The following is a 21,753-nucleotide window of genomic DNA, read 5'->3' on the forward strand; positions in this document are numbered from 1 at the left end:
CCCAAAGAGCTGACAACTCCCCTAAGGTGAATTCCTTGTATACATAAGTTTTAAATATTGCAAATGCTGCTCATTGATCTCTCATTCCGCTTGAAATTTCTCCTGACAAAAGATATCTCAGGGTGTAAAAATGCATGGGTGGCAAGGGAGGCTGAGCATCCCCAAACAGACCATGCTCTGCCTCCAGGCCCCTCCTGCTTCATGCTCTTCCCCCATGACCAGGGCTGGGGCTGGGGCTGGGGCTAGGGCAGGCTGGCCTGCAGCCGGGACTCAAGATGAGGGGGATGGGGCTGGAGCTGGTGCTCACACAGCCTGGTGCTCCAGGGCTGGGGATACTGAGATTGGGGGCACTGGGGCCACACTTTCCACCTGGTGCTCCAGGACTGGGGGCACTTGGGGGCCTGAGGCTGGAGTGAGGGGGGGGGTGGCCATAGTGGGGGGCGTCTGGGCTCCAGTGTGTGTGTGTGTAAGAGGCAGGGGAGGGACAGGGCCTCTTTCAGAAGGGGTGGGGCTGGGGGTAGCCTCCCTGAACAGACAGTTCATGCACTGCCCATGCAAAAAGGATTTGCACAGTGACAATGGCCAGCTGGCCAAGGCTTTCAAAAGGGACTTATGACTTTAAGTGCCTTAGTTTATCAGTGCCAGATTTGAAAAACTTCTAAAGAAACTTGTGTTTCAGAAGGCAAGTGAGTCAGATCATTCTGAAATCAGGCGTCTAACACATGCATTATGCTGAGCATGCAAAACTGGAAGCATCCAAAACTTGAGGCAATATTTGTAAATGTTGGCCTTAGATGATTGAAAACAAGAAGAGAAACTTTACATGTGTGAACAGACTCACTGAAGTCAGTGGGACTCCTCCCAGTGTGTAAATGCAGCAGCTGTATACGCTTTTGCAGGTTCAGGGCTTTTACACAGCCTCTCCTTCAATACAGGCTGATACTTATAGTACGAGCTGGTTACAAGCTGCAAAATTGTGAAGTGCATAAAATCAACTGTGTTCCCTCCATCAGGGTGTGATTTCAAGTGTATTAAAAGCTAAAATGTATGATCTGATATTATAAAAAGTAATCTATGTATCTGATATCAGCACTAAAAAGCCTCGTATGTAAAAAAAAAATTACTATGACTAATGAAAATTATAATCTATGTAGTTGTTCTATTTTGGGAATCTGCTTTTATTATTTTTATTAATGAATGTTTAAAAAGAAAATGAGTCTGTCAGATTTAATGCGTGATCTGTTATTATTAATGATTATTGTTATTTAAAATAATGACTGAAAATATATATGCACTTGTTTCTCTGCTATCTTGTTGTAAGACATTTTATGTATAGTAATTATGCTTTTAAAAATAAAGAAAAGCAAACAAAGTTTTGAAAAACTGAACACATGTAACCTAAAGACAAAAGAAGACAGTGACTGCTTACGTCCACCCTCCCATTTTGTTCTGCGAGCAATCTAGAAAGGAAAGAATTTTCACCTTTTTTGGAAAAATGCTTCTGTTTGTTTTAAATCAAACTGTGTGTCTTATAGTTCTGTTCTGGTATATTCTTAGTGTTGGAGAAAAACACAATTCTCACTCTCTGGTTGGGTGCAGCAAAGTCAGATACTTTATTCTCAAGCAATTGCATAGAGGGAGAGAGTGCGCTAGGACACAAGGTTTCCCCCTCCTAGGCAGGTCTCTCTCCAGGTAAATAATTACAGCAAGCATTTATACCTTTTGTTACATACAGTAATAAGCAACAGCTGCCTTTTGTTTATACATAGGTCATCCTGATATCTTATTTTTCTCCCTTCTATTTAGACTACCGTCTACATTCCATATCTAATACAAGGTCGCAACAACTTCTCACACAGTTCTTTCCCATTCGCCTCACACAATCCTCGCTTCTACAAATCTCGCCCTAATAAGGTTACAGCTAGCCTGACTCTTGCTCACAGAAGAGACTATTTGCATTGAAATTCCCTTCAAATCCCTGTCAGTTCTTGCTCTACTTCCACATTAGAATCTTCCTGTCTCCCCATCACTGTGGTATATGGTCATAACAAACACACATTTATGAGCTGAAAATGATTTCAACAAGTACATAAATAAGCAATCGATGTAAGTCTTCTTTGCCACTTTTACATTTACAGCTGAAAAAGTCAAAATAATTTATAATACTAGGTACATAGAGTGCTCAGTCTAATTAATGTTGCATTCATTTAATATAGGGCAGTAATATTATTCTCAGGGATTCATTTAGTTAAAAAATGTTAAGGCATAAATATTCATGCCTGAAGGCTGAAAAAGCATTTAATAATTTTTTTAAAAAGAGGTTAAAAAAGGCCACTTGGAAAACCCTAATCTGTAAGAACTATAGTCTGTAATCAGTAGCCAAAAATACTGCATGAGACACTTTAAATAAGTCTCTCTAACCTAGGTCTAAAGCTACCCAGTCAGTTCCTTTCTAAAGAAAAAGGAACAGTAAAGGGCCTGCATAAGAGCCTGAACCATAGACTCTCTACTGCCCGTCAGGGTTCCCTCCCCACTCTGAACCCTAGGGTAAAGACATGGGGACCTGTATGAAAGACTCTCTAAGCTTATTTCTACCAGCTTAGGTTAAAAACTCCCCAAGGCACAAATCCTTCCACATACCTTGGATTAGGTAACTCTGCCACCACCAAGTGATTTAAACAAACATTTAGGGAGGACCACTTGGAGCTCTAACTTCCCCAAATATCCCCCCAAGCCCCTACACCCTTTTTCCTGGGCAGGCTTGAGAATATATTCTCACCAATTGGTACAGGTGAACACAGACCCAAACCCTTGGATCCTAAAACAATGAAAAATCAATCAAGTTCTTAAAAGAAGAATTTTAATTAAAGAAAAAAAGGGGGAAGGAATACCTCTGTAAGATTAAAATGGAAGATAATCTCACAGGCAATCAGATTCAAAACACAGAGGGTTTCCCTCTGGGCAAAACTTTAAAGTTACAAAAAGAAAACCAGGAATACCCTCCCTCTCAGCACAGAGAAAATTCACAAGCCAAAATAAATAAATAAATCTAATGCATTTCCTTGCTAAATATTTACTAACTCTATAGGAGTTAGATTGCTTGCTTCTTTGATCTTGCTCTGGCAAAAGCCTCATGGAACAGACAGAACAAAAGCCTCTCTTCCCCGCCCCTAGATTTTCAAGTATCTTGTCCCCTCATTGGTCCTTTGGATCAGATGCCAGCCAGGTACTTGACCTTCTTAACCCTTTACAGGTAAAAGAGGAATTAACCCTTTACAGCAAAAAGATTTTATGCTACCCTTAGCTGTATGTTTAAGACACCTCTCTCCCCAAATCATAGACAGTGTTGGACAGCCTATTCCACATTGGCTGTGATTTCTTCCTCGAACTTTAGGAGAAAACAGAATTAATAAGACACATGCACCTTTAGATATACTACTGATTATATAAAAACTAACAATAGTTTCTACATTTCAAGGACGATTTTAACAAGTTGATTGTGGGAAACCCATGGGAGAGTTCATCAGCCACTTTGTTAGAAGCTCCTGAAATGTGTTGTATTTAAAAATCAAAATCTTGGAGAGATAAACTCCACTGAAGAAGTTTTTTGTTCTCGTCCTTGAAGGTATGAAGCCACTTCAGCGCAGCATGGTCTATTTGCAAGTGGAAATGCCGTCCCCAAACATATGGGCATAGCTTTTCCAGCGCATATACAATGGTGTAGCATTCTTTTTCGCTGATTGACCAGTGGCTTTCCCTCTCAGACAGTTTCTTGCTGAGAAACACGACAAGATGAAATTGTTGATCCGGTCCTTCCTGCATTAAAACTGCTCCCACACCATGCTCAGATGCATCTGTGATTACTAGTAATGGTTTGTCAAAGTCTGGGGCCCTTAGCACATCAGACATGAGTGTTGCTTTAAGCTGGTTAAAGACCTTTTAACTCTCTTTAGTCCACTGAATTGCATTTGGCTGTTTCTTTTTGGTTAGGTCTGTCAGTGCGGCAATTTGGCTGTAGTGTGGTACAAATTGCCTATAATATTTGGCCAAGCCTAGGAAGGATTGGACCTGTTTCTTTGACTTTGGGAGGGGCCATTTTTGGATAACATCCACTTTGACCTGTAGGGGGTTAAGAGTTCCTTGACTCATCTGGTGTCCAAGGTAAGTCACTCTGTTTAGGCCTATTTGACACTTTTTTTAGCCTTAACAGTTAGTTCTGCCTCCCTTATGCACTTGAAGACTTTTTTCAGATGCTCCAGGTCTTCTGCCCATGAATCAGAAAAAAATGGCCACATCATCAAGGTAGGTGACTGCAGATACTCCCAATCCCACTGGGAGACAATCTACAAGTTTTTGGAAGGTGGCAGGTGCATTTCGCAGCCTGAAGGGGAGCACATTAAATTCATACATCCCTGCATGGGTGATGAAGGCTGACCTTTCCTTGGTGGGTTTATCTAGCGGTACTTGCCAGTACCCCTTGATTAAGTCTAAGGTAGAGAAGAACTGGGCATGTCCCAGTTTCTCCAATAGCTCATCTGTGCGTGGCATTGGCTAGTTGTCTGAGTGAGTTACAGCATTTAATTTACGATAGTCTATGTAAAAGCGTATCTCCCCATCTGGTTTGGGAACTAGAACCACTGGAAATGCCCATGCACTGTTAGAGGGGTGGATTACACCCATCTGCAGCATATCCTGGATCTCCCATTCTATAGCAGGTTTAGCTTGAGGAGACACCAGGTAAGGCTGGGCTCTAATTGGATGAGCATTACCTGTGTCAATGGAGTGGTATGCCCGTTCGGTCCATCCTGGGGTGGCTGAGAACACCGGTGCAAAGCTAGTGCACAGCTCCTTGATCTGCTGTTGCTGCATACATTTGAGGGTCATGGAGAGGTTCACATCTTCCACACCACCATCATTTTTTCCTTCATATTAGATACCTTCAGGCCACTCAGCATCATCTCCTCCCTGGGCTGTAAACTGACAAATCTTTAACTTTCTGGAGTAAAAAGGCTTTAGAGAATTAACATGGTACACTTTAGGCTTGAAGTTTGAGGTGGGGGGTGCTATGAGATAATTAACAGCTCGCAGGCCATCTTGGACCATGAATGGCCCTTCCCATGATGCTTCCATCTTATGGGCCTGGAGCACCTTCAAGACCATGACCTGGTCCCCTACTTTGAAGGAATGCTCTTTGGCATGTGTATCATACCAGGCTTTTTGATCTTTCTGAGCATCTTTTAGATTTTTTCTAGTAAGGGCTAAAGAGGTTCAGAGAATGTTTTGTAGATTGTTTACAAAGTCCAGAATGTTAGTTCCTGGAGAAGGTGTCAACTCCTCCCATTGCTGTTTCATCAACTGTAATGACTCCTTAACCTCGTGGCCATACACAAATTCAAATGGTGAAAACCCTAAACTGGGATGTGGTACAGCCCTGTAGGCAAACAGCAACTGCTGCAATACTAGGTCCTAATCATTGGAGTGCTCATTTACAAATTTATGTATCATGGCCCCCAAAGTTCCATTAAACTTCTCCATCAGGCCATTGGTTTGATGGTGGTGAGGGGTGGGGCAACCAAGTGGTTCACCCCATGAGCTTCCCACAGGTTTTTCATGGTTCCTGCCAGGAAACTAGTTCCCAAATCTGTAAGGATGTTGGAGGGCCAACCTACCCTGGGAAAAATGTCTGTTAAGGCCGGGCACACACTTTTAGCTCTGGCATTGCTTAGAGCTACTGCTTCTGGCCATGGGGTGGCAAAATTCATGAAAGTCAGTATGTATGGATTTCCTTGGGGTGTCTTTTTCAGGAAAGGACCTGGAATATCCACAGCTACTTGCTGAAATGGAACGTCAATTATGGGGAGTGGCTGGAGAGGGGCTTTGACCTGGTCTTGGGGTTTTCCCATTCTTTGGCACATCTCACAAGGCCAGACTTAGGTAGAAACATCCTTGCCCATTCCCTCCCAGTGGAATGACCTCCACAAATGGTCTTTGGTTCTGTTCACCCCAGCATGGACACTAGAATGATCGTGGGCTAAGCTCAAGAGTTTTACCTGGTAATTAGTTGGAACTACCAACTCTCTCTGAGGATGCCAGTCTTCCTGGTGCCTACCAGAAGGAGTTTCCTTGTATAAAAGTCCTCTTTCTACCACAAACCAGGATTGGTCAGAAGAGCTGAGAGGCGGCGGGTTGCTCTGTGCCACTGTCCAAGCTCTCTGGAGGCTCTCATCTGCATCCATCTCTGCCTGGAACTGTTCCCTTGATGCTGGAGACATCAGTTCCTCACTGGATTGTGGACTGGGACTTGGTCCCCCAGGTGATGGGGCCATTTCCGTTGACTGTGAACCGCTCTCTGCTGGTGAACAATGTGATATTTCAGGCTCTGGCTGAGCCTCTTGTATAGGGTTACCTGCTGCTGCTGCTGCTAGTGCAGGCTCGGTGGTGCCCTCTGGTGTTGGAGTTGTAGATGGGGTTGCGAGCCCTGGACTTAGTGCTGGCAATGGTTTTGGTGCTGGTTGCTCCACTAGTTCCGGTTTGGGACTAGCTTTGGCTGGGTCTCTAGGACTTGATCCGGCTGGGTCTCTGGGACTGGATTCACTACGGCTGTTGCAGTTATTGGCAAGGGATCCAGTTCCACTGACTCCATCTGGGTCTGCTTGCATGGGGATCAGATAATTATCATAGACTGAAAAAGTCCACATTCCTGACCAACTCTTGTACTGGACGGACAGGCAATGTGGCTATAGGCAAATTTAAAGAGTTTGACATGAAGGGTGGAATCATTACATGGGCCTTTGGATTAATGAATTTGGGGTCCACTAAGGATTAGTGGATAGCTGGAACCTGTGCTCCAGTGTCCCTCCACACTGTAACCTTCTTCCTGCCCACACTCACAGTTTCCCTTCACTCTGAGGGTACCTGGGAGGCATCTGCACCTGAGAACCTTGGATATGACTCCAGTGTAATGAACTGCAGTCTGTTGGGATTCTTGGGGCAGTTGGCCTTTACATGCCTGTAAGGTTCTTGGGAGGCTACGGGCCTACTCAGGGTGCTCTGCAAGAACGAGGCCCACACACTGTGAATTATTGGCTTTAATGAAGGCAAAGTGACACACCTGCAACAGGGACTCCTGGCGTTGCTGTCACAGAGGAGGGGAACCCAGTGCACCGAAGCTCGGCGTGGTACAGAATCCAAAGGTGGGGCCAAGAGCACAGCTATATATACAAATCACAGAAGCAACTCATACGTATGCAAATAGGGCCTTTCCACGGCTCTGTCGGCCCCTTGGCCAAAAGCCAGAGACTTTCCACAGGCGATGTACGCCCTTTGGCCAAGGGCCATACAAACTGGCTCTAACCAGTTAGAAGCGGGCTATAGCTGGCTTGCAGTGTCCTACAGTGCCTGGCAGCTTAGTAAGCAGGGGCTTTCCACAGGCCGTCGAGAAAGCAAAAATACCCTAGCTAGGCCATTACACAATCTTCCGCGGTTCCCTACAATGCCCCAGCTCATTACATTTAAAACATCGCCCAGCTGACTGGTCACTGGGGCAAGGTGGGTTGCTGGAGAGGGGTGTGGTGGGACAATATGGTGTTTGGGGTTTTCCTTGGGATGTAGGTGGTGCCTTAGGCTGTCCCCAGTGGTAGGGTGTTGTCTCGGGTTGCCCCTTCTGATATCTGCTGCAACTGCTACCAGTTTTTTCTCTTTTCTACCACCTTCACCCATTTGGTTCCAATCTCCCCTGACTCGATTACAGTTTGGGACTTCCCATCTAGGATATACCTTTCTATTTCCTCAGGAATACCCTCTAGGAACTGCTCCATTTTCATTAGGAAAGACAGATCTTCCAGAGATTTAACACTTGCTCCTGATATCCAGTCATCCCAATTTTTTTCAGTGGGGTAGGCACGTCAGGAAAATGCCACATCCAGTTTCCACTTTAGGGCTCTGAACCGCCGATGGACATACTCGGGTATTAGGCCCATTCTGATTCTGGCCTTTTTTAAAAAAAATTATAACTGTTCATGTGTTCCTTAGGCATTTCAGCCACCACCTCTTCTAAAGGTCCACTGAACTGTAGTCTCAGCTCTACCACGTAGTGGTCGGTAGAGATGTTGTACCCAAGGCAGGCCCTTTCGAAATTTTCTAAGAAGGCTTTGGTATCATCACCTGCCTTGTAGGTGGGGAACTTTCTGGGATGGGAAATGGTACCTGAAGAAGGATTTCCAGGGTTGTCTGGTACATTCTGCTTAGCCCTTGCCTCCTCTAACTCCAGTTCATGCTGTCTCTCTTTTTCTTGTAACTCCATGGCTCTCATGTGGGCAGCTTCCTATGCCTTAATTTCTAGTTGTTTTAATTTGATCTGTAACTTATGTTCATTCTCTTTCTCCTTTGCTTCCAGTCTAGCCAGCTCTAGATTATTAGCTGTTTCACTGGTAGTCATGTTCCTGCTTTTTGTAGTTAACTAGTGTAACCCGAGAGCTATAAAGAAGAAAAATAAACTAGCTTGTGAATTCCCTTGTAGAAAGTTAACTACCCTGCCCTCAGGCAGAGACAAAAATTTCCATCTGCTCACAGCTTAAAAACATACCTTTGTTACAAGGACCTGATACTTTTGCCTTCAGGCAAAGAGAGATAAGATCTCTATCTACTTCTAAACAGCCAAAAAGGAAAAAAAAAAAGATCCTTTTAAAAAATCTTACTGGGGTTTTGGGTCAAAATGATTTCTGGTTCAAAATGATCCCACCTCTACCACCATGTCAAGGTTCCCTCCCTACTCCAAACTTTAGGGTACAGACATGGGGACCCACATGAAAGAGCCCCTAAAGGGTCATGTGGCAGCCAGGTACTTGAGCTTCTTAACCTTTTACAGGTAAAAGAGGAAGTAACCCTTAGCTGTATGTTTATGACAGCCCTGTCCTGACGCAAGGCTAGGACCTGTGTTCAAACTGTTTGCTCAGCTCTTGCATAAGAGCCTGAGTCATAGACTCTCAACTGCCCCGCCCTGATCTAGGGCCTAGGTGTGTGGAATAGAGCTCTTTGTTGGCCTCTACCGTTGCTACGATGTGAAGCCCCACGGCCAGGCTAGTTCCCCAGAAATAACCCGATGGATGGAGAGAGGTGTTATGGTTCCCCGCCGCCCCAGAGAGGGACGAACCCGACCAAACCCTTCTACATACCAATTAAAACCAAGGGTAACACCTCTGCTCTCAATGGAGCTAAATCAGTTTGAAACCAATGTGGGGGAAGAATCAGGCCCAAAGTGGTGTCATACTCTGAAGAGTGCATATTAACAGTGTTCCCTTCTTAGCACTAGGCCTACTTCCTGTGGGAGAAATTCAGCCTTCTGCAGAGCGCCAGTATGAGGCCTTTGCACATTTATAGTCCCCTTTTCAGCTCTATTTTAAGTGATGCACATAAAATCTGGTTTGAAACACTATAAAAGTAGAACACATTCGGGACTAGAATAACAAGGGGGGGCTTAACTGTTACAATGATGAGCATTACAAAACCTCACTTCTTGCTGCCCTGCCACCTAACAGAAGTCACAGCTCTGAGCTACATGAGTAAGGCGCCTAAAAAGTGACCCACAGAAGGCAGCACTCTGTGAAGGGAGCTGCCTAAGTGAGCCAGTAAGAAATGTCTCAAAGCCCTGTCTGTCAAAAGGACATACTTTGTGCCGGAGGGACACACCGTTTCTTTGGGGATTCACAGTCATGAACCTTTTCCTGGAATTAGGTGCCTAGGTCTGATTGAGCCTTTCTCACGATAAACCAAGGAGGAGCAGAGGGGTGATTATCTCAATAGATAAGTGGTTAGAGCACTCACCAGGGATCTAGGAGACCCATGCACAAATCCCTATTCTGCTTGATATGGAGCAGGTGCTGGAATCCAGGTCTCCCATATCCCAGATGAATGCCCTAAACAATGAACTGTTGGGTATAAGTGGGGGAACAACCTCCTCCTTGCTGGTTAGGTGTGCTCAAAGAATCCCTGCACAACTGTGAATCCCACGGGGGCTTCAGGAAGAGCTAGGTGCTGAACCGCTCTCTGCCACTAGAACAGAGGCGCATGCCCATGTACAGAAACGTAGGTGTTTAGAGGACTATATCAGTAGAAACTCAGGTACGTAGGCCTGGATTTTTTAAGGCATTTCTCCATTGTTGTGCTCAGTGTCTCAATGCCTAACTGATTTATGGGGCCTAAATCCCATCAACTGTCCATGGGATTTTGGCTCCTAAGGGCATATCTCAGCAGTCAATAGGATTTTGGCTCCTAAGGGTCCATGTCCTTAAGAGCCAAAATTCTATTTAGTCAGTAGAATTTAGGCTCCTAAATCAATTTGGCCCAGATTTAAAAAGTCATTCAAGAGTTTCAGCCTGAATCTCATTTTCAAAGTACTCTCCCTTTTGAAAATGGGATTTCAGCTCCTCCATCAGGTAAGAGTTGCAATGCTGAGTGCAGCAATGCCCAAATGCCTTTACAAATCTGGGGCTTAGGGAATTCAGGTGTCTCCAGGGCAAGGCAGCAGCTGAACAGTGGTTTTGTGAATTCAAATGTGCCTAAATGTCGGGCTCAGGCAGCTAATGACCAGTTAGGTGCCCCTTGTGAATCTAACCGCATGTGCAAAAATGCCAAATGTGCTTAGAAACTTAAAAGCCTCAGACACACTGATTTTCAATGGAACTTGGGCGCTTAAGGAATTTTGAAAAATTTGCTCTACAACTAAATCTTTTAGGAAACCCAGTCTGTGGCCAAATAGTATGTTATCAAACCTAGGACACAACAGTCAATGACATTTCATATCAAAGTTTCTGACAGACCCTGCATTTCCCAACCAATTTTCTTAGGGCTCCTAAAACATCCCTGTTTCTTAGGCTGTAGATGAGGGGATTCAGCACCGGAGTGACAATGGTGTAAAACATAGACACTGTCTTGTCTTGCTGCGATGAGTGGTAGGAAGTGGGTCTCATGTACATGAAGATGGCTGCTCCGTAGAATAGCCCCACCACAGTCAAATGTGAGGAACAAGTGGCTAGTGCCTTCTGCTTTCCTTTGACTGAGCTAATCCTCAGCACCGAAGAGAGGATGCATGTATAAGAAGACAGTATAATCGAGGAAGGGATGAGAAGCAGTACAATGCCAGATACAAAGAGGACCATCTCATAAGTGGAGGTGTCAGAGCAGGACAATTTCAGCAGGGCTGGGATCTCACAGAAGAAGTGGTTGATCTCTTTTGAGCCGCAGTAGGGCAGCTGCAGAATAAAAACTGTGTGAATCAAGGCATCTAGAGATGCTCCAAACCAGACGCCAGCTGCCATGCTTAGACAGGTTCTCTTCCTCATGCGGATATGGTATTGCAAGGGATTGCATATCGCCACATACCTGTCATAAGACATGACTGCCAGAAGGAGGCACACCGCTCCTCCCATGGTCATCGTGAGAAATATCTGGGTCCCACATCCAACTATCGGAATGGTGTTCCCTGGGATCACAGAGTCCATTGCCATTTTGGGGACAACGATCAGGATCTGACAGATATCCATGAAGGCCAAGTGACTGAGGAAAAAATACATGGGGCTGTGAAGACTGGAATCCATTTGGATTAGAAATATGAGGAGACCATTCCCTGACAAGGCCGTAATGAAGGCAAGTAAAATCATGGCCACAAGGAAGGTGTGCGTCTCTGTTTGGTTAAAGAGCCCTAGCAGGATAAATTCTGTTGGCAATGTTGTGTTAGTCCTCTCCACTTCCTCTTTATTTGATTTGGCCTGATGGTACAAGAAGAGAGATTAGAACAAAAAATGTGTGGAATATGCACACGTATGTAGGGGTAACACTGACAGAGTCTGATTTACTAGTCAGCTTCTCCCTTTGGTGGAAGAAATGCCAAATATCTTGGTTAACATGAAAATTCTCTCACTTCCTGGGAAGTTGTATTTTTTTAGGGTATGCCTACCCTACAGGTAGACGTAGCTATGCCAGCATTGTCTCATAGTGTTGATGAGTCTACACTTGCAGAAGGATTACTTCCGATGGTGTAGGTAACCACGTGTCTGATCGATAGTAGCAGGGTTGACAGAAGTATTCTTCCATCAGGCTAGCTGTGTCAGTGCTATGGGTGAGGTTGGCATAGTTATATTGCTCAAGGTTGGGGACTTTTCATACCACTGAGTTCCACAGCTATGTCAACCTAACTTTTAAGTGTAGCCCAGGCCTGAGGCTAAAGTATGTTTGTTTTTTAAATAACATGTCATTTTGGAAATCTCAACTTTAAGGTATTTAGCTTCAGGTCTTTTCTATAGATAGAGCTGCCATGGTTGAATTAAAAGTGTAATTTTACAATCATCTAGAGAAAGTGATGTACATCTCAGTGTGGACAATTTTAATCTGATTTAAAACAATTTAATGTCAATTTAACTCTAGTCCGCAAGCTATCAACTATAACTAAAGCAATATAAGCTTGGTTTAAATTGAACGAAGAGTCTCCAGACTGTAGGCTGTTGGGAATATATTTTTTTCTGCTATAAAAAATTAACAACAAAGATTGTTTCCCCACGTGAAAATTTTCATTGAAATTTCTCTGGGTACAGCATACTTTATATGAAAATGGGAATTTTCCTTCAGTCAAAAAACCATCTTCCATTGGGAAAAAAATGTTTCAACAGATCATTTCTGACCAGCTGTAGTTCACACAGCATTTTTGTCCCAGTTCAACTAAATCAGCTTTTAAATCAAATTCAAGTTAAAACAGTGCAATTTATAAATAAGGCCAGAGGCACTTTTGAACTTTACTTTCCCATGTTATAAGCATCCATAAGTCCGACTGAAGTCACTGGGAAATGCCAATGCTCAAAATCTCCGAGAACCTGCCCCAAAGGAAAGATTTTCTAAAGTGACATATGACTGCAGCTCAGCCTGAGTCACATGATATAATAATGAGAAAAATTACAAGTTATTTATTTATTTATTTATTTATTTATAATCGCACCTAGACAACCAACTAAACTCATAGTCTTTTTGTGCTAGGCAATGCACATACAGGATAGGTCTATGCAGCCCGTGGCAGCGAGCCTCCTAGCCCAGGCTGACAGACTTAGGCCTGCAGGGCTTATGTTACCATGCTAAAAATAATTGTGAAGATATTGCAGCTAGGGTTGGGGCTTGAGGTTGGAAGCCTGTAGGAGTGGGGCAGGATTTCCTTGTCTGAGTTCCAGCCTGAGCCACAACTTCAAAGCACTGTCTACATAGCTATTTTTAGAGCACAATCCCCAGTAGCCCTAGTCTGTTGACCCAGGCTGGGAGGCTTCCTGCCACAGACTGCATAGACATGCCCATTGACGATAAGAAACAGTCCCTGCCCCAAACATCTTACAATTCCTTTTATAAATCAATTCTAAAAACAGGAAATCTTGCTCGCACATCATATTCACTGCTGGGAATTTTCCTTGAGAAAATTATATGTATATAAAGATTGAGATATACCTATCTCATAGAGCTGGAAGGGACCCTGAAAGGCCACGGAGTCCAGCCCCCTGCCTTCATTAGCAGGACCAAGTACTGATTTTGCTCCAGATCCCTAAGTGGCCCCCTCAAAGATTAAACACACAATGCTGGGTTTAACAGGCCAACGTGGAAACCACTGAGCTATCCCTCCCCCCGAATACATATATTTAAGGTGTGAATACAGTGAAAATATTCTCACAATGGACATTTCCAGTTGATGAGCAAATCGCCAGGTTTTCAAAACTGACAGTGACATTAATAGAATGGATTGAAAAATGCAGGGTTTTTTCATGAAGCAAATTTTGGCCAAAATGGAAAACAAATCATCTACATTTTCCACAAATAATTTTGATTTTTCTTTGAAAATATGAATACAGAAAATGTTCAGTGAAAAAGAGAAATATTTGACTTGAAAACCGGTGTTATCTGAACTATATTGCTTTCTCTTTGAAATATTTTGTTTTGAAGTATTTAGTTTTTTGACACATCAAAACTCTTTTCTCTAAAAATTTGTTTAGTTGAAAACCCACATGTCCATCAAAAACAGTTTTGACAGAAATTTTTCCAAGAGCTCAATTTTTTAGTGTCTCAATTAGAAGGGCTTAAATTGAGACACTTTAAAAGCACCTGAACTTTGGAGAGTTGGGTGCTCAGCAATACGAAAAATCCAGGCTGAACACAATGGACACCCAAAAATTGAGGAACTTATAATCAGAGGTAATATTTGCAAATGTGAGGCTTGGTCCATTAAATAAAAAAAACAAAACAACAAAATATAAGGCTGGATTGGGAAAAAACATGATCATTTATATGAAAATACTTTAATTTTACCACTTTTGCAAAGAAAATTTCACTATGTATTGAAAACATTATCAGAAGTGTTGTTAAAAGCTGATGTCATGTAAATAAAATGTTTTGATAACTAGTTGTACAATGTTTTTGATAAAGATGTCAATAAATATTTCAATTAAAATGCCACTGACTTTTTAGCGAAAAATAAAACATTTTAATTTTTATACGGTCATTTTAGCCATCTCCTCTTACTCCAAAAATATTTCTGCTCAGAATAATTCTACTGGCTGTATATAAAACAGAAACTCCTCTTGCCCCCCCCCAGGAAAAGTGCTTCCATTACAACAAAGAAAGAAAGTGCAGCCATAAAAATTAAAACATGTGAACTGCCTAAATCACAAAGCATTTTTCTCTTCCTACTGGAGAAATTATGGCTCGCTCACTGGCTTGCATCATACTAGGAAATGTTCCAGCTGGGTTAACTGACAGAGCAGCAAAAGCCTTCTGCCAAGTAAACCACTTGTTTAACCTTTTCATTCCTGATAAAACCCTTCAGTAGAGAGAGTTGGGTTATTTTTTTATGAAGTGTCTTCGCTGGAAATTTCCACTACATGCATCCAACAAAGTGGATATTCACCCACGAAAGCTCATGCTCCAATACGTCTGTTAGTCTACAAGGTGCCAAAGGACTCTATGCTGCTTTCACTGAGAAATGCATTTTGGAAGGTCTGATATTTCAGCTGGAAAAAAATGTGAAAGAGTGAAAACATTTTGTTTTGACCATTTCATTCTGACTGGTTCATTCTGAAATTTCTCACTGAAAAAAAATTTGAAACATTTTGTTCAGACTTTTTGATTCAAAATGGTGTTCTGATTGAAATTTGGAAAGTATGAAAAGAAATTCCAAAAAAGGGTGAAAACATCCCAAATGCCTGAATGAAAATGAAAAATTTGGGCACAAAATTCTTTTTTCTTAAAGATCTGTGATTAGACTAAAAGCCTATCCATTTTAGGGACAATGACTAGGCCCATGAAGGGCAATTGACTGAGGAAAAAGTTCATGAGGGTGCGAGGCCAGGAGTCCGCTTGGATTAGAAACATGAGGAGAGAGTTTCCAGACAAGACAGTAATGAAGCAATGCTCGACTCATGTAGAATGCCATTCCGTCACTTTTCGGGAGCTGGAACAGCATTCTGTGTGCCTCTCCTTCAACATAGGCAGATAATAATAGCACAGACTGGCTATAAGAAGCAGAATTGCAAGGCATATAAATTCCACTGTGTTCCCTTCATCAGGACCAGATTTCAAATGAAAGAGAAATTAAAATGCATGATATGCTATCATAGAAAGTAGTCTTTATGTATTGAATATCTTTTAAGGCCCTATATGTAATCAGTTGCTACTAAAATTAATGATAATTATAATGATTAACTTATTCTATGTAGCATTTCTAATTTTAAAGACATAATTAAAAATATTGAATGTTCAAAAACATAATGGGTCTATCTCTGAGGTTATGTGTATGCTACATCATCATCATTATCATGAAAATAATTACCTGAAAATGTCTTTTGGTAAAAAAAATTTGTAAACTTACTCCTCTGCTAGTCAGATGTGAGAAATTTTCTGTACAAGAATGGTTTTGTTCAAAAGAACAAAACAACTGCCAAAGCCTTGAAAGTTTGAACACATATAATCTAGAAACGTAAGAAGACAGTGACTGCTTACCTCCATCTATCCCATCTTGTTGTGTGAGTAATCCAGAAAGGAGAGAATGTTCACCTCTTTTGGAAAAATGCTGCTATTTGTTTTAAAGCAAACTGTTGTTGTATTGTATTGCATTCTATTATATTCTTAGAATGTATTTGCCTCCCCATAATTCCGGCATATGGTCATTCATAACCAACACACATTTATAAACTGAAAACGGTGGCAAAAAGTAAATAAATAAGCAATCCACATAAATCTCTTCTTTGTCACCTTTATATTTACTGTTGGAGAAATGTGAAAATACTGTTTTATAATAGGCACATGTAATGAGCACTCCAACTAACATGGCATTCCTTTAGCATAGGGCAATAACATTATTCTAAGGGAGAAAATTAGTTAAAAATCTTTAGGATATGTACTCCATTTATACTGAAAAAAATAAATAATACCATAAATATTCATGTCTTCTCTCACCAATACATATAATAATAATAATAATAATAATAATAATAATAATAATAATAATAATAATGATTTTTAAAAATAGGTTAAAAATGTCAAGTTGAAACCCCCAGTCTGTAATAACTGTAGTCTGTAATTGCTAACTAAAAATATTGCATGAGACACTTTAAATAAGTCTCTCTAACCTAGGTCTAAAACTACCCCAGTCAATTCCTTATTGAAGAAAAAGGAACAATAACTGGTGGAAGAAAGTACAATATTTAAATAGTTTGAGTTAAGGTTGGACCATTACATCACCCCAGTAGATCAGAATTAACAATCTAAGGGGAAATATGTATCTAACCTTTACCAGACTTTGGGGAATACTCTACCAAGTCTTTAATTAAGTTGCAGTTACAGAAGGAAATGTAGTCCTGAGTTGTTGCCCGCCCTCCATGCACGTGCTTTGAAACTTGACAAGTTTCTGCTTATGGTCCTTTGCATTTTTCTGCCATGAGATCATGTGGGGTTTAGAGATCTCAAAAGAAGGGAGTGGAGTTGGCCCTCTTTTTCAGAGTCAGTAGAGGGGTCTGCTCTCACCCAACCGCACACAGATCTCTGGAGATTCACATGGATGTTGGGAGATCGGTAGAATTCGGGAGCCTCCAATTAGCTGCTTCTTGCTTGGACATTAGCTCTCTGTAGAGGCCAGAGTCATCCATGCAGATGCCTCCTGACTTCAGAATACTTCTCAGCTTTATCCACTTACCCCCATGATGAAAGCCAGGCTCCACTGGGTCATCAGCAGTTCCCACATTGCCTGTTCCCCCACTAACCTCTCTCCTCCTTCCTCCTTACAGTCTTAGAAAATATCCCAATAGGGTTTTGGAAGGGGATAGTGCTATTGAGCATTTTGTATCCCAGTCTTCAGTCCAGCCTATCTGTAGAACCCATTCTCTGCACACTGGAAATTCACCCCCGCACATGGCGGACTGTTATGTAACCCCTTAAGCCCTGTTTTTCAGGACTAGGTGCTACTCCAGCGATGCACAGGCCTGTGGCGAGGTGATGTTAATACTTGCTTAACAATACTCACGACTAGTTCCATCGAAGTAAATGTGATGACTCTTCGCATTTACTTCATAAATAGAGCACTTGAAGAGCAAAAACCTCAAGAACTAAATTCAACTCTGACCAAAGCAGGCTCAGCTCCACTGGCTTCAGTTGGTTCCCTGTTCTATTGTCAGTTATTGCTAAATGGAAGAAAGTTGCACTGGGTTTCATTAGTCATTGGTTTTGAGACCTGTAGTAACTTGTCATTCTGGGAAGTTTCACTGAGTAAAGTTAAAGGGCTGAAGAGACAGTAAAAAAGAAATATAAAAGCTTCCAGGAAAGACTTTTATGGTCAATGTGGCACTTGTGAGTGAAATTTACCAGTCCCCAGAGAGCCAGGCTATTTTGAGTTTGAAGCAGGATTTAAGTGGGTTATAGACCATACGTTTGATGTCCCCAGGGAAAAATCTATCTGTCTAAGATGCAGATAAGTTCCCCATTACTTGAGCAACTCACCATCTTTAATATATTGATCCTCATAGCAGTCCTCAGAGGAAGGGAAATACTATTATTTTCACTTTACAGATGGGGAACTGATGTACTGCAAGCCGAAGTGACTTGTATATGGCCACACAGGAAGGCTAGAGCAGATCAAAGATTTGAATTTAGAGCTCTTACAGTATATGCTGGTGCCCTAAATACCGAACCATATTTCCTCTTGAAAGCCTTTACTAATGTGCAGTTGAGATACTCCAATGCTACCTTGTATTAGTCAACACATGTATGTTAGGCATAGTGTACACCAGGGGTCGGCAATCTTTCAGAAGTGGTGCGCCGAGTCTTCATTTATTCACTCTAATTTAAGGTTTCATGTGTCAGTAATATATTTTAATGTTTTTAGAAGGTCTCTTTCTATAAGTCTGTAATATATAACTAAACTATTGTTTTATGTAAAGTAAATAAGGTTTTTAAAATTTTAAGAATCTTCATTTAAAATTAAATTAAAATGCAGAGCCCCCTGGACCAGTGGCCAGGACCCGGGCAGTGTGAGTGCCACCGAAAATCAGCTTGCATGTTGCCTTTGGTATGTGTGCCATAGGTTGCCTACCCCTGGTGTATACCATGCTAATAGGTATTATGTACATGGTATTAACATTTACATATAAATAAAGTGTTGGGAAGTTATGTTAACTAAATGCATTATGTTCTTCCTACAATTCTGTTCATTAGGTTACGCAATCCCAACAACACTTTGCAAAGCTGAAGTCAGCTTTGACATTAGAAAACATGAAACTTGTCGAAGTAAAGATGCAGGAATCCTTTGTACCAAGAACTGTGAGAGAGTAGTTTTATGTCTCATCAGCACTTGGAATTTAGAATTCAAAATAAGATATGGGGAAATATAGGTAGGTACCTTCCAGTACCTGAAATCCTAGTATCCAAAACTGAGATAAGGAAGATACAGAACAACAAATTTAGGAACTGAGTCAAACTGAAGGGCTAGATTTTGGTGACTCATAGAGTTTTGTGACTTGTAAAATTATACTATACAGACTGCTAGCGGAAATGCGTCTCTTTGAAGCACGTCTTCTGTGTAAGGGGAACACCCTGGAAGAATGTAAGCTAGATTCTATTCCCGGCTCTCTCACATCCCATCCTAGAAACTCAGTGTCCCCATCTGTATCATGTGGTTAATAATATTTACTGACTTTGAGACAGAGGTATGAAAACCACTTAATTAGAGCTAGTTATTAACATTTATTAAGGAATGTAATTAGATTTATAAAATGTGGCTGTCCCACATTCTTTGAGGCTATCTATATTGAACTTTCTTGATTTTTCTCTATACTTACCATATATACAGAGAACCTGGACTGATATTAAATGCCCTAAAACTTTGTTAATGCAAACTAAAGGTTGCTCAGTGATACCTAGTAGCCTTCCAGAATGTGTTAAAACAAAAGCAGATTAAGCTACAGTGAACTAACGCTACTTTAGTTCTGAATGAGCGTGTCCACAATGCTGTTTAACATCATACCTGCAGTAACTTTGTTTTAACTTCCCTGAGTATCCCTCTAATTTGGGGTCATTTGACCAAAGGGTTCCCTTGATACAACAGAGTGATGCTCTAATATCACTATTACAGGTATTCTCAGTCAGAAGGATCAGGAAATAAAGTTTTTACCCTTATTTGTCAATCTTCCAGGAGGATGCTTCAGTAACTACAGAAGAGAGAAAGGATTCCCCTAAATTTCCGAGAGACTCTTGCCTCAGTAGCTAGCAGTAGTTTGATGGTCTTATTTAAACATTCCAGGTTTTATTCCTCAGCCCGGGATAAGCAGGGGAGGGCATAGGCACTATTTGGGGTAAACAGAGAAGGGTGCAAGTTTCTTGCTGTGTCACTGAGATGAGAACAGATTCAGATCACAGCTTCAAACTTTCACATAGTAAACAAACACCCTGACTTTCACAATAAACCAAAAATCAACCTAATCCCATTTCAAAACAAGGCCAAAACAAGCCGGTTCCTGAGAACCCCAACACTCTATGTGACTAGATCCCCACGATGTGCATTCTGGGACAGTAGTGGGCCCGCTGTGCACTCTGCTTGTCCCTTACCTCTGCTTGTCCCTTGCCCCTGCTTGCTCCCTTTGCTCCTGCTTGCTAGGAGCCATTCAAAAAAAAAAAAAAAAAAGAAGCAACAAGTTACAAGCCAAACAAGCAACAAGCTAAAATCCAAAAACTAGCCAACACGCAACTCACAAGTCAATTAAGCCAAAAACAAGCCCAGTTTCTGCGTTTTTTCCATAGGTTTGGCATGTCTGATTCAGATTTTAACCTTGCACATTAGAAATGACTATAGTAATTAACAATATATTCAAGGGATAGCTGATATCTCTACACATCACTCCTGATTCCATCCAGGTTGATCATGGAATGACCATAATTAGGGTCAAAGATGCTGGACAGACTGCAACGGAAGCACAACCCTGAACAAGATGGGACACAGAGCGACTTATCCCATCCGAGGAGAAGCCTTCTGTGAAAATTTGCCTCAGGGCATTCTGAGGAAGTGCAGAAGAAGTATTGCTCCCAGACTGGAGATCAAGGAATGTACTGCTGACTGCAGCCTTCCAATTCTGCCTCTCCTCCCATTTTGGGAATGCTGGTGTGGCTGATAGGATCTGCAAGGGTTGGACTTGTTGGCTCTGGAAGCGGGAGACAGAATAGTCATTGTTTGCCTGCCATCTCGGATGAGGCTAGATTGTGAAGCAGATTATTTGCCTCATCAAAGAAGCAAGAACCGCCTTCAAACTCTGACATGGGCTACCTAGACCTTGAGGGTAGGGCGGCTAGGTGTTACTGGGGCTACGCACTCATTCCTTCCCTTCTTAGGAGTAGGCTTGGCTTTACCCTGTGGTGGCTGAGCAGAGTGGCTGAGTGTGAGGGCATGTAGAGTTGTTGTAGCTAGGTTGGCCCCAGCATAAATGGCAGATGAGGTGGGTGAGGTAATATCTTTTATAGGACTCATAGGTGCCGACTCCATGAGTGCTCCTGGGCTGGAGCAATCACAGAAATAAATTAGTGGGTGGTCAGCACTCACTGGCAGCGAACTCTCTTCATCCCCTGCAACTCCTCCCATCTGCCGGAGGCCTGGCTGATCAGCTCCTCACCCTCCCACACAGTGCCTCCCACCCACCAGGATCAACTGTTCTGCGGCGTGCAGGAGGCACTGGGGGTAAGGGAGAGGAGGAGAGACTGGTCACGCTCAGAATAGAGGGCAGAACTGGGCGGGGAGAGGCAGGGTGGGGATGAAACTGAGGCAGGAAGAGGTGGGGCAGGAGTGGGGCCTTGGGAGAAGGGGTGAGTTGGGGCTGGGGCCTCGGATGGAGCAGGGATATTGAGCAGTGGTGTAGCCAGGTTTTCAGCTTGGGGGGGCACAAAACATAAAAAAGCCCCCCCCCTTTGGCTCCCCTCTCTGGCCACGCCCCCAGACCGGATCCCCCGCTCACCTTCCCTCCTGCACTTCTGAGCCGGCCTGCCGCCTCGCGGCTCCTCTGTCTGTGCGGCGGGCAGCGCAGCCGGCAGGCACCGCTTCTGCGCCAGACTGCTGCTGCCGCCCCCTGGTTCCTCTGGCCGGGCACTGGCAGGTGCCGCTTCCGCGCCTGCTGGCCTGAGTGGAAGCAGCTGCTTCCGCTGAATTCCACCAGCTACGCTACTGGTATTGAGCACCTGCAGGGCCCACAGGATGCCAGT

General features: G+C 42.7%; 1 protein-coding gene across 1 annotated transcript; it reads right to left on the minus strand.

The window, feature by feature from the left end:
* Positions 1-10,799: 10,799 nt before the first annotated feature.
* On the minus strand, positions 10,800-17,260 carry LOC115641103 (olfactory receptor 2T27-like). Its single transcript, XM_030544206.1, has 2 exons — positions 17,213-17,260; positions 10,800-11,765 (listed from the first exon to the last, which is right to left on the minus strand). Exons 1-2 carry the CDS (start codon positions 17,258-17,260, stop codon positions 10,800-10,802), a joined length of 1,014 nt encoding a protein of 337 aa, XP_030400066.1.
* Positions 17,261-21,753: the final 4,493 nt, after the last annotated feature.

Source organism: Gopherus evgoodei, unplaced genomic scaffold, assembly GCF_007399415.2.
Source record: "Gopherus evgoodei ecotype Sinaloan lineage unplaced genomic scaffold, rGopEvg1_v1.p scaffold_33_arrow_ctg1, whole genome shotgun sequence".
Classification (NCBI taxonomy): Eukaryota; Metazoa; Chordata; order Testudines; family Testudinidae; genus Gopherus; species Gopherus evgoodei.